Source organism: Musa acuminata, chromosome BXJ3-3 (assembly GCF_036884655.1).
Source record: "Musa acuminata AAA Group cultivar baxijiao chromosome BXJ3-3, Cavendish_Baxijiao_AAA, whole genome shotgun sequence".
Classification (NCBI taxonomy): Eukaryota; Viridiplantae; Streptophyta; class Magnoliopsida; order Zingiberales; family Musaceae; genus Musa; species Musa acuminata.
This window is the reverse complement of record NC_088351.1, coordinates 33,821,267-33,834,108: the sequence shown is the minus strand read 5'-3', so window position 1 is coordinate 33,834,108 and position 12,842 is coordinate 33,821,267. Positions and strand designations below refer to the sequence as shown.

At 38.3% G+C, this 12,842-nt stretch overlaps 1 protein-coding gene across 1 annotated transcript; it reads right to left on the bottom strand.

Moving 5' to 3' along the window:
* Window positions 1-1,435: 1,435 nt before the first annotated feature.
* On the bottom strand, window positions 1,436-12,440 carry LOC135632359 (formin-like protein 3). Its single transcript, XM_065140869.1, has 7 exons — window positions 11,708-12,440; window positions 8,660-9,278; window positions 7,906-8,578; window positions 7,621-7,823; window positions 6,960-7,199; window positions 2,841-3,705; window positions 1,436-1,883 (listed from the first exon to the last, which is right to left on the bottom strand). The coding sequence occupies exons 1-6, from the start codon at window positions 11,861-11,863 to the stop codon at window positions 2,858-2,860; spliced, it is 2,739 nt and encodes a 912-aa protein (XP_064996941.1). The 5' UTR covers window positions 11,864-12,440; the 3' UTR covers window positions 1,436-1,883; window positions 2,841-2,857.
* Window positions 12,441-12,842: the final 402 nt, after the last annotated feature.

The window sequence follows — 12,842 nt, the reverse complement described above, 5'->3', positions numbered from 1 at the left end:
TTTTTTATATTTTCAAAAGCTATATTGGATTCCTATACAAAAGTAAAATATTTAATTTTCATCTTCGAGTTATGTTTAGGATTTTTACATTTTCAAAAGCTATATTGGATTCTTATACTTATTTATACTTATTAAAGTAAAATATTTAATTTTTATCTTTAATTTTATTATGAAAATATCAGAGGTATTGTTGCGTCAAAAAATGATTTTAAAACAGGGTTAAAAAATACTTTTGTAGCTCGTGTGTTATTACCAATTTTCCCCAACTCATTTTGCTCGCATATATATCCTTTGCTTTCATAATGGCACGTGCATGCTCGTGCCTTCGATGACTCCGGTGTAGCTTCATGATATGCTTAAGCAAGTCTCGATTATCGACGAACACAATCAGAAGGATGTAGAGGAGTATCATATAGTTAATGATCGGCCTTGCGATCTCGAATTCTTCGATAATATTGATGTTCATGATGTAGTAGGCATCGCCCTTGGCGATGATCGAGTTAGTTCTCACAAACCCGCCATCGAGTCGCCCTCTGACTCAGCTCGCAAGACCTTGAGCGAGCGCTACTAGTCCCTCCCTCCATAATCGTAACCTACTCTCATATGATCGTCCTTCACTTTCGGATTCGACTCAATGTCGCATAATGAATCAATGAGATCGGTCACCAATCACATATTAAATTGATTTATAGGGCAATCATTAACTAAGTTGATGCATAGGTTAATCTAATTCTTTTTCGGTCTTAATTTTAATCTTCTTATCCTCTAGAGCGCTTAATGAAAAATCTTAGTCTTACCCCGAACCCTACTCTCATGTTGAAAAGTTCTAAAAAAAAAAAAACTACAAAACACAGAGAGATTGGCCAGATTCAATATTTGTAATCCTCATGATTGCTTCTTATGCTAATGCTGGACTTGATAACCAATAATATACTTTCTTTAATTGTCCATTCTCTTTAAGGATCTGAGACTTCTATTGGTTAAATTACAATGATATAGGTTTTCTTTTACGGAACAGTGATGCTCACTGCGTTGCAAATTCATCAACGGTGAATTAGCCCGTGGTCCAATAAATTTTTGACTGCAAAGGAGGGTAATCTTGTTGCAATCCAACTGAGAATTGCTAAATTGCTGATTGAATTTGATGCGGAATGGATCGTAAATGTTTTGAGCAAGGAGGAACCCCCTCCTCCTTAGTTCTTCCTTAACTCTCTTTGCTCTACTCAACTTATTTGTCGAGTGAAAAATGATTCATACCTTTAGAGAGAACAATCGGTGTGCTCATTTGACTCCTCTTATTATTTGCCAAAAGGTCCAAATCTGAGCAGATTCGGACGGAGGACTGACATCCTCTTTTCTTGTAAGCTGATCTACCTGGATGAGAAGGGAGGTATTGATTTTGAAGTAATATATTATCTTTTTTGTTTGGAAAAAAAATCATATATTACACCCAGAAATTTTAGCACTGTTGTACAAGAAAAGAAAGAGCACCTAATGAAGATTCTATATGAGTTGAAGCTATGTCCAAAACCAGGGCTAAAAAACAACCTAATTGTTTTCTTTATATTCCTATCATTACTTACAAAAATAGAATACATGTGCTCCCATGGATTAGCTGGTTAGACCAGAAATTTTGGTAACAGCTGAGGGTTCTACATATCCTTCATATCATGGTGCTTTGAGCGCTCCCCACCCCCCTCGGGTCGAATACCATATCGTTCTTGTTCGAACCTTTCTTGATTCTTCCTGTGATCTATGTGCTGGAACTGGCAGAGGGATCAGGTTCAACAAGTCATAGTTTGTTTGGTCTTGCATAATCCAGACAGAAGCTTATGGCCAGAATATCCCAGGTAGCTGATAACATGATAAGCTTCAGATTCCACCTGAATAAAAATGAACTAAAGTTAGCATTGGTTTTACCAAATTATGGTCTTAAGAGAGGGATCCAAAGAAGCAAAATTTCAATGATGAATAGCAACAGATTAAGCTCAATGTATTAACAACATTTTAAAGCTCATATGCAACTGTCTTATCGGTTCTTACACAATAAATAACAAAGCTATACTGAGAGCATAGGTAATTTAGTGGCTTATCCTGTAGGAAAGATACAGATGAAGAGCATGTCCAAGGTCTGGAGGCTAAAAACTAAGATTAATGTGGGGTAACTAAATGATGGGATGGGTGTGAGGTTAACATATAACAGTGAACAAGCAGCAACATGTAATGTATTATAGAAAAGAAATGATAAGTAATGGGAGGACCTTGTAGGACCACACCAGCTAGAGGACAGGGGAGACACAGAACCACCATGGTGACATGATGAAAAATCCAAATTTTGAGCTCTAGTGAAAGATCAGAGCAGTAAAGAAGATGTACTAGCAATCTACATCGTATCAAAAACATTTGTGAAATCACCAGCTTAACAGGAATGCAACATAAGGTAGGATTTAAAATCAGAAGAATTGGGGGAAGGCTTGGTCGCTGACAATTACTTGTCTATTGGCATTTTAAATGGCACACCTCTTTTTCTGATATTGACTTAACTGCAGCAAATGAAGCCGTGCCTTGTTGTTTGACTTAACTGGTTCAACCAGCAAGTTCCTAGTGTTCCTCGTGACCATAATATTAATCAGAATATGTAATTGGAAACTAGTACCATGCGGGTGTTTCATGACCATCACACTATCAACAAAAAATTTCTCTGGTTGTTCATAGGAGCAGAAGAAGATCCCTGCCAGATCATTACGTATGGAAGAAAGAAGAACACTAAATTTCTGTTCATGATTACCCATCAGTACTGAATAGAAGGCTATTTCCAACAATATGAGATCAGTTGTTACCTTTTTCTGACCAAATTTTAGGGCCCCTCTTCATCTGAACTGGAACTGTCTACCCGCCGATCCGTAATTGCAGGAAATAGTCGCTGTCGGGGATCAGGAGTAGGATTTGCAGTTGCACTGTCCTTAGCTTTTGGTGCCTTTGAAACTTTCTTAGATGATTCCCTTACTTCTTTGCATGTCTTATCTATCATGCCAAGAAAATCTCGCACGATAACAAATAGCCGTAAACCTTCATCTTTTGCTGCACTCCCATGAAAATAATCTGTGGTGCTCTGCACCAAGGATCTTATTCTCCTTTCTTCTTCCAACAAGAAAGTTATGGCAGCCTCAGCATGCTCTACGAAATACTTGAGGGTATCGTGAAACCCACTAACCTCTTCCAGATTTCTCATGTCTGTGTTCAGAAACTGCTTGATCTCTATCAACCTGCGACCAAAGCTTGCCACTGTACCTGTTATGGCATCAGCATCCAATCCAGCTGCCTTCTTGACATTCTCAAGCTCACCGCTAAGACCACAAACAACCTTAAGGCCAAGATTACGCAATTCGTCTCCAGATTCTTTAAGCGAATCTTCAGATACATCATCAGTGAAAAAGCTGTAATTTGTCAGGCTGGACATGCTACCACTTTGTCTTGCCACACGTGCAGCACGTATACCTTCATAGCGAATCATCTCTTTGACAACAAAATGCAACAGAGTGGTCTTCCCATCAGCACCCTTAACATCTGACAACTTCAAGAGCGTGTCAAGCTTAAATGCCTGAGCACCTCCACGGTAGGTGCCATCATTCATGCGGTTGCCAGTTTTAAGAACAGCTTCTAATAGCTTTAAGAACAGACGATTGCTTCTGAGTTCTGTGCAAGCTACCTATTACAAAATATTACTCGTAGCTTATTTTCACCAGAATATTAAATGTTAGAAACAAAATATTTATTTATAGCTTTAGTCTCCACTACCCATGACATGATCCAAGTACAAAGATAACAAGATACATGTTCAGCTAGCAGAGAGTATCAACCAAAAGCATATATAACAAATATCAGTGAGGCAAGCTATCCCACTCCTGTTTGGAATACTGAGACTGACATATTTAACATTAATAAGTAGCAACAATTTGACCATAGTAAATAATTCAAGTTGCTTATTCATATGAGAAACTAAAATCAAAACAAGAACAAATATTTCAGAGATTGCCCTGGTTGAAGCAGAGTTGTACTTACATATGGGATTAGCTTTTTGTGGATTATGTGCTAGAGATACATTCTGGTTGCTGTCTAATTGGCATGGAGACATGTAACTTGGCATGTTTAGTTGAGTGATTCTGATTAAATGATCCGGATATTACTATGTTTTGACAAAGAATGTAGTAGCAGTCAAAATATTCAAAGGCCATCATAAGAAATACATGAAAGAAACATCAAATACATAGAAATTGAAGTATTGTTTATTCAATCAATTCATAATTCCAGACAAATACTGAATGAATCTTAAGAATCTTTGGGAGAAATCTCATGAAAGCAATTAGAAAACTTCTCTTCAATATAAAGAATTTCACCATCAATAATTGGACTACATTAAAGGCTGAACTTGGTCATAGGTTGTTTTTATCAGACAAAAGACATTAGCTCCAGAATGTTTAGCTTGTAAACCTTGTGCATTTTAATTTAGCTTATAAACCTTGTGTGTTTTAACATTCTTATCCATGATAAATTCAGAAGTTCTTGAGAATCCATTTGTTGGTTCGCTCGAGGGAATGCAATGGGGCCCTTCAGTTCCAAATGGAATTTTGCTGCTACATAACATGCAGATGGTACACAGTTTGAGACTATCATATCACATGGAAGTTGTGTTTGTAGATGCACTGCATATAAGTTGAAAAACTAGTAAGAACAGGTGAAGCCTACTTATCAGAAATTCTTATCATGTATGGAAAGGTCATGAAAAGCCCGAGAAAGTTGAAGGTGGCTTAGACTGGTGACAACATGGGAGTATTTGTAGAGGCATTGAGCAGGGGACTCTAAAGATTGTGGGCACTGGTAGATCTTGGCTCTATGCAATTTGAATCTGCACCATATCTCGTGTAAATTGACTAATATTAGTAACTTTTGCTATTTGAACAAAATCATGGGTATGAGGTAGAAAAGGAAACTGCACACAGAGGTTGTACACTAAGAGTCGAAAATTGAAATTTTGATTTGTGCCTGTGATATGATAAAATTTGATTAAGAAATTGGGAAGGACTTGGCCAACTGTAGATCACTCTTGTGTTCACTATTTTATGGAAAAATGTTCTTGAATGTTGTGAGAGGAAGAGTTCTTTGTGTTGCATTGTGATTGAAAATTGCTTCCTTTTTTCTCTGTGTATTACTAAATTATTTACAACATCTATATGAATGTACTAATGAGAGAATTGCATTTTATGTTGGTTCAGGCTTAATCCATCCCTTCACCGGAAGCTGCATTTTTAAATGAATTAGGTTTGGGTTTGGACAATTGATATTGAAGACCAAGTTTGTAGATGCATCTGTGGAGGTGATTCAGACAAGAGTATAGACAGATTTAGATTGTTGAGTTATTTAAATTGTGGGTTAGCTATTAGATTCATGTAGTACAACTTACTTATTTCCAAATTGCATGATCATAATTAACAATACCTCATTGTGTCTTTTCCATAGTTAATGTTTCCCATGAATCTTAAACTGTTACACTCTTGATGGAGACGACATTTTTATTTTACTGAAATGACCATATTTTGCACATGCGGGGTATTTGTCAGTTGATGATAGTGCTGGTTAGTATGGTTAACATTCTTGTTGCAACCATTTAACATTCATTACTCATGAGCACAAAACAGTGCTCCTGTTTTCTAAATTAATCATGCATATTAAACACTGCCATTCTAGGGTTTGAGGTTGGTCCAAACAGCTTACCAGTCTGATAAATGAACAAACCCAGAATATGATTATTAAGAAAAGGATCCTAACTTTTCAGTTCTTTGTGCAGAAAAAAGAAGGGTTCAAATTTTTATGCTAATAATGTAGTTACTTTTGTCATACTCATGCATATGCTAGTAACTGGGTTTGTGATTGATTTCAGGATCTCTTATTGGGTTGATTGAAATGCAAAAGTACAAATGATAATTTTTATGTTCCAAACTTATTTGCAGAGTATATTATTTGTTCTGGAAGATTTGGATGTGTTGGATGATGGAAATTAATGTGTGGTTGACGTAAAACATCTAGGCCTCTGGAGTACACATAAAACATAATATCAACAGGACACCAAGGTTCCCCGAGGTATGTAAAATGCAAGAATTGTTTAATACCATGCAAGTATCGAATAATTATAACAAATCCAAGAGGCCTAGGCTCAGTGGAGCGTGGAATATGGTGGTGCCAATCTTCAAGATTAGTATATTGGAGATATTTGCTAAATGGATTCACATATATGAAAACTTTTAAATACAATGGAGATTGTTGGTCAGTTTGAGACAAACTAGGGACTTTATGGTGGTTTTTCCTGATTATTATGCAACTTGACTCTATATCATAATGTGCTGTCAGTAATTAGATTAAACCATGCACTGGTTTACATTCCATCCCCTTAAAAGAATGAACAGTAAAAATATGTCTTGCATTGCAACAAAAGTTTCTGATAATTTGGTTTAAGGTTTAAAAACATTTATATTTTACATCTATGATATGGCTTTTGTGCTATTTGTAAACTCGGCAGAGGTGTGGAATGCCATCGTGAATAGCCAACCTCTGTGACTCATCAAGATACTGATAATAAGCAAGATCTACAGTAGGCACACAAATGGAAAAAGTGAAAACATGAGCCTATATGAATAAGTGCAGTAATTTGCAAACAGAAGAATACAAATTCAAAGATTTATTAATATGCCTAAATGGATATACATATTTCCATCTAACAAGAAAAACATGAGCAGAGTTCTATTATAACTTAAAAAAGGATTTTGGCTAATTATTCTCAAGCTGACATCAACTACCTACCGAGTGGCAACATGGAGAAAACTCACCAAAAATCTGGTATCTAATTATTGAATAGGACACAGAAAAAGCAAAGATAGCATTTGAGTTGTCTGAGATTTCAAGACTTGCCTCAAGAGTCACAAATGAATCCTTTATGCTTGAGACATCTTCATGTAGAGAAGACATAAATAGCAAGACATCCATCCTTTTATAGGCAAAAGGAATATCAACCAAGTCCCTTAGGAATTGTTCTGCTGGCCCCAGTAGGGACAAATCACCATTATACAGCCGAAGTTTCAACTCTTCGTCGGTGGTTGGTTGCATTCTCAACAATGTTTGCAGAAGAGCACTAGGAAGCTCATTTCCTGTTTTGAAGAAGATAAACAAAATAGATGCAGTACATTAAAAATGATTCATATTGAAAAATTTTCATTCATGCACATAAAAATTGTTTGTCCATAATTGTTGTTGAAAATTTTTTTGAGATGCATGAAAGTTAAGCATAAGGTGTGTTACAAATATAAACTGGAAAAAGATCAGGTTTTATGCTTGCGCAGGATGGAAAATCAAATCTGGAATTATCTACATGAATGGATAAAGCAGCTACACTGATTATCGAGTATTGGTAAATGAAAAATCAAACACAAGGAGAAGAAACGGTAAACTTGTGGCTGACTGGCTGGGAAAAACTATGATATACTTTATTGCTATCCTGACAACTGAATCAAATACAGAAAATACCGCATCACCTAATCTCCATGTCTACCAAACACAAGATAGACTTACCTTCCATGAGTGCTTCATGGACTTCTTGTTTTTTGACACTCAGAGCCTTTAATGATATTGCCAAATTCTGTGATTTCTTGGGGTCAAGAAGCTGAATGTACTGTATAGGAGGATCACCAGTGGTTGATTGCTTCTTTATTTCAACTCTGGTTTTACCAGCAGCATTGTAGCCAAATAGTGTTTCTATCATCTCTTCATCGAACCTGCAAAATTTCACTAGATCATCATCAAAGCCAAGTTATACACTGATAATAATAGTTAAAAGTAATTGAATAAATAACTTACTGGAAAGATCCTGATCTAATCTGATTCCAGACATTGGACTGATCTGGGTTTGCAAGAACTTTATCCCAAAAGAATGGCTTCAGCTTTGTTTTAGAACTATTGCCATTACCAGCTGCACCAAGGCTTCCTGGATTGGGTGCAATTGGTGGTCGTATGGTTCTTGAACTTCCTTGAGATTGACGAGGAGGAAGTGCAGCTTTCGGTGGTGGTGGTGGAAGCCCAGCACCGGGCTTTTGGTTAGACAATGGTGGTCGTGGAGCAGGAGGTGGAGGAGCCGCCTTACTAGGAGGCATAGCAGGTGGAGGAGGAGGAGGAGCAGCAGGTGGAGGAGGGACGGCAGCAGGTGAAGGAGGGATGGCAGCAGGTGGAGGAGGGATAGCAGCAGGTGGAGGAGGGATAGCAGCTGGTGGAGGTGGAACAACAGTTGAAAGAGTAGGCCTACCAGGCGGAGGAGGAAGTGATGCTTTTGTTTCAGAAGTGTCTTTATGTCCAAACGATGGAATACTTGAGGTATGGGAATATCCTGATAGTCTGTCAGGTAGTAAGGTATTGTCTGAGTTGAGATCTGAGGAAAATACATGACCATTTTGGAGTGGTCCATTTTTAAGTGGCAACCCTCCAAAATTATCACTATGATTCGAACCAATTGGTCCAAATGACTTACTTGACGTACCTGAGATTGGAGAAGAAAAAAAATCAAATTAAACAATTGTCCCATTAATTATGTTAATAAGAAAACGAAACAATTTCATACCAGACAAATCACTTAAGCTTAGATGCAAGAGGGGCCTCTCATCCCTTCCACTAAATGAGTCATTGCTTTCCCTACAACATTTCCGATAACAACAGAATACACATGCAAGAAGAAGAGATGTCACAGCTGAAGATATCACTACAGCGATGATAACTAATTTTGTTTGGTTGTTTTCCTCTTCCTTGGGTGCATGTGGAGCAGCATGTCGTTTCTTTTTGGATGGTTTTGGACCTTTTGGTGGAGGGATGTCACTTGGCAAATCTGAGAAGGACTCATTAGGGAATGAAGAGCTTGCAGATGCTAGATCAGAATCTTGTGATGGAGTAGGACTAGGTGTTTGTGGTTCAGCTCTAGCGTCGGGTGATGGAGCTGGAGGAGGAGATGGTCCTGCAGCTGGAGACAAGGCAGGTGCAGCAGTTGGAGGTTGATCTGCTAAATGTCTTCTTGGAACAGGACGAAGAGTAAGTATGAAGTCCAAGCATTCCATATACAGATTTTTCAGTTTATGCTCATCTTCAAAAACATCAAAGTGGAATCCTTTCCTAATTAGGCATTTGAAAACTGCATGCTTTATGTCTGGTGAGAGAGATCTTATGACTTTAGAAACACGCATCACACCCTGCACAGACCAAAAACATTTTATTGTATGTCTATCAACTTCAGACTGCAAAGTAACTACTAACTATAACTGTCAAAAATAGTTTAATCATTTAAAAGAAACTCATCATCTGTAATGATCTAAATGATGACAGTCCTAAGTCAGATAAGTGGATTTCAAACCAGGATTTGGCAACATATCTTGATTCATTAGTTGATCCAAGATAAAGTTTAGAAGCTAAAGGTGACCACATGAAGAAGAGTCATTGAGTTTGACAGCACAAATCTTACTGACTTTACTAAACACAGGAAAATTTTTCGAAAAACAACATTATTTGCAATTTGACATTCCTTCTGGGTTATGAGTTCCAACTTACTTTTAAAGGTCACAACTAAGTTCCACTCTCTTATGTGCAACAACCTCATGGGACCCCATTAAGCATTTAAATAAAGTTAATCGCCTCCCACGTTATTGTAAAGGATCACAGTAGTCCAGCTAAAGCACAGGTAGTGATGATTTCGGGTGAGGAATAGCACAAAGGATCATATTCCCCATAAAGGATTTGACAGATGATGATAAAGAGAGCATTGTGCCCGCAAGCACAGGAAAAAGGTATAATACCAGATGGAGGTTAATTTTATCCCAACAGTTGGAAGCATTTCACACTTGACGCACAACGAAACTGGTCCATGAGCACACAAAAAAGGTAAAATACTAGACAGAGGTCGATTTTAACCCAATAGTTGGAAGCAGTTCATACTTGTTGCACAATGAAACGGCAACTGCATAAGCTTTTGCCCTAAAATGCTGGGGAGTGAATCTTCTGCATCATGATGGTTTTGGATGACCTAGCTCCCTTGGAGAAAACAGACTCTGCTGAGGGAAACAAAATCTGCCATTATTTTGCTTGTCATTTTAGCCTACAGACAACTACTACTTCCTGATATCTACTGTCATGATATTTGCAAGACCATTAAAATGGACAAGGTGTAAGCCAAAACAGGACAGAAGTTATTGTCAACAGCCACATTGGCATAGTAGTGTCATCTGGATGAGCTTGGAAAGACTTGATGAAGCATTGAAAATGCAGGAATCCTAGATGATAAAGAGCAGTCAAGCACACAGGAGATGGTCCAATGGTAGGCCAACTAAATTGTCACTACACAGTAATGTCTTCGTCGCATCTGCCATGTGGATCATCATTAGAGAGGAGGACAGTTGACCTCCTTCATCCTCTCTCACAAATCTATAAATTTTCAAGGATATACGATCTCTCTGGGTAACATATCTTTCATATACGCGCAGTTTTTGGTTTTGCGGGTTTTTGTACACCAATCTTTGCACGACGACGAAAAACTTTTTCTGCGGGATATTCTAGGATTTTGTTTTTTGTTCTTTCACTGCGCATGTGATACTGCCTCAGGTTTCCCAATAGAACCTACTTGTTTTAATGAAGCCAAAGGTGTTAAGGTGCGGGAGAATACCATAAATGAAGAAATGAATGCTTTTCATAAACATGAAACTCGGGATCTTGCGTCAAGACCTGTTGGTTTCTGTGAGGAATTTAGTGCTATTTCTGATTTGCATAAGCTATTCTTGAATTTGGTCGTCGTATGGATGTTGTGCCTTTTGCACGAAGTCCAATTAGAGATTTCAGTGGTCTTCCATCTAGTAAGTTTGGATTATGCTCTACGTCAAGAGATATTCCTGATGGTCCTAAAAGTTTCCGGATGGAGCAACTTGAGTCAGGGATTAGTGATGAAGAAGGTAGCATGGTGTCAATGGGCAAGGCGAGTGAAGAGAAGGCTATTGCGGACTCGAAGAAACCCATTTGCAATATGGTTGATTAAAAGACCATCTTCTTATAGCCTTTCTTGACTAGCCAAGAATGGAAGATCAAACCTTTCACCCGAAAGCACAACCAAGCCGCCATTGCCTTCTCTATATGGTTGTAATTGCTAAGATCATTCTAGGGATATTAACTTTCCTATGTCAAAGAGAACAAAACAAGCAACGATGGCTACTGAAAAAACCTCATGGGTGTTTCTTCTAGTTTATGTGCTGTATTGGATAAAATCAGAAGAACACTAGTAATCACCAAACAAGAACCTACTCCCTCCATAATAACTTGATAAACCCTAGATTGTTTGCCAGGGAATTTATCTCATATGCATGGAAGAATCCATATTGCATTAGCTGATGATAAACTATCCTTTTCAATTTGGTATCCATCCTGTTCCTATAACAATTTAGGTCCTTCTCCATGGCGCATTACCACAATTAGATTTCCAAGTATCATGACCCTAAATTGTCAGCACAGGTGAAACTTTGAGCAATCTAATTTGTCCGCAAGTTCATAACAAGAATTGCAAAACCACATAAAAAAAAGGATGAATGGCTGATTAGAAGTGAAAGAAACAAAATAACTAATCAACAAAAAGATCTCATACCGTGTCCTCGTGCATCATGGGGGGACTCATCAACCTAGCATCTCCCAAAGCCAATGACAATCCCTCCCCTCCCAGCCTCCCCGCTGATTCTTTCATCACCAGAACAGGGAAAAAAATCAGACAAAAGAGGAAAAGCACGATCCTTTTCGTATCCATCGTGTCTTGGATCAACCTTCCACCCACAATCTACCCTTTTCATCGCATCTGCAGCTCAACCTCCGCATCAAATCAGCTCGCAGCACGACACAAACAATGTCCCCTCCAGAAAACACCATCAAGAGCGACGCAACATCAACCAACGCGCAGGCAAGCCAAGGTATCGTATCTTCAACCGCCAAATCAAATGCAAGAAACCTGAACGATCATAGTCGGTCGCAGAGACAATGTCCGGACAATTCGAAGAAAAGATCGTAGCTTTGGTCCGCCTCCGCCTTGGGGGGGATGCCGGGGTGGGGATCTAGGGTTTTTTCTTCGAGAGGCAACGAGGGGGAAGGCGGAGGAGGCCAAAAAATTGGGGATTTTTCCCGTCGTAGTTCAAATTTCGCTGCCGGCGTTGGAAAGCGGAAACCGACGACACAATAACAGACGTGCGGAAGGGATTCCTGACAGGTGGTTGATCCAAGAGGATTCGCTGCAAGCATATTGCAAACCGTCACCTTTACAATACGTTTGCTGTTGTGACGTCCTGCAAGTCGTGGAGCAGACGCTACAGCTGTCGATTCTTTTGTGGTGATTGTAACTGTCTTCTGCAACTCAGTTTGCGTTAGAGAATGGTTGTCTCCAATGGAGTTAACTTAATTAAGAAAACGGAAAACCCGGATTTGGACTTTCTTCGTATTATTATTATTATTTATATACCAAAAAGACTTTGCATTGCTGGCAAAACAGCAGTTCATGGCTCACAATGCCTTATTATAGCCTTTTCTATTATTTTTCTTTTTATTATAATTTTTTGAAGAAAAATAGGATGTGAGGAATGAAAGAAAATTCACGAGTAGTTAAAAATTCCATGCACAACAAAAACAAAAACAAAAAACTAATTGGCTATCAGCTTAGTGGTGCCTTCTTTTAATATGTTTCTTTTTTTTACTGAAGAATTCCAGAACTTAACATGGTTTCCATGTTAATGTTCTTT

Coding starts and splice junctions, on each gene's coding strand:
- LOC135632359 (XM_065140869.1), bottom strand. CDS start 11,863: ATGGATACGAAAAGGATCGTGCTTTTCCTCTTTTGTCTGATTTTTTTC. Junction 8,579..8,659: donor AAGCTTAAGTGATTTGTCTG/GTATGAAATTGT, acceptor CTCCAATCTCAG/GTACGTCAAGTAAGTCATTT. Junction 3,706..6,959: donor ATTTGTGACTCTTGAGGCAA/GTCTTGAAATCT, acceptor TGTAATAGGTAG/CTTGCACAGAACTCAGAAGC.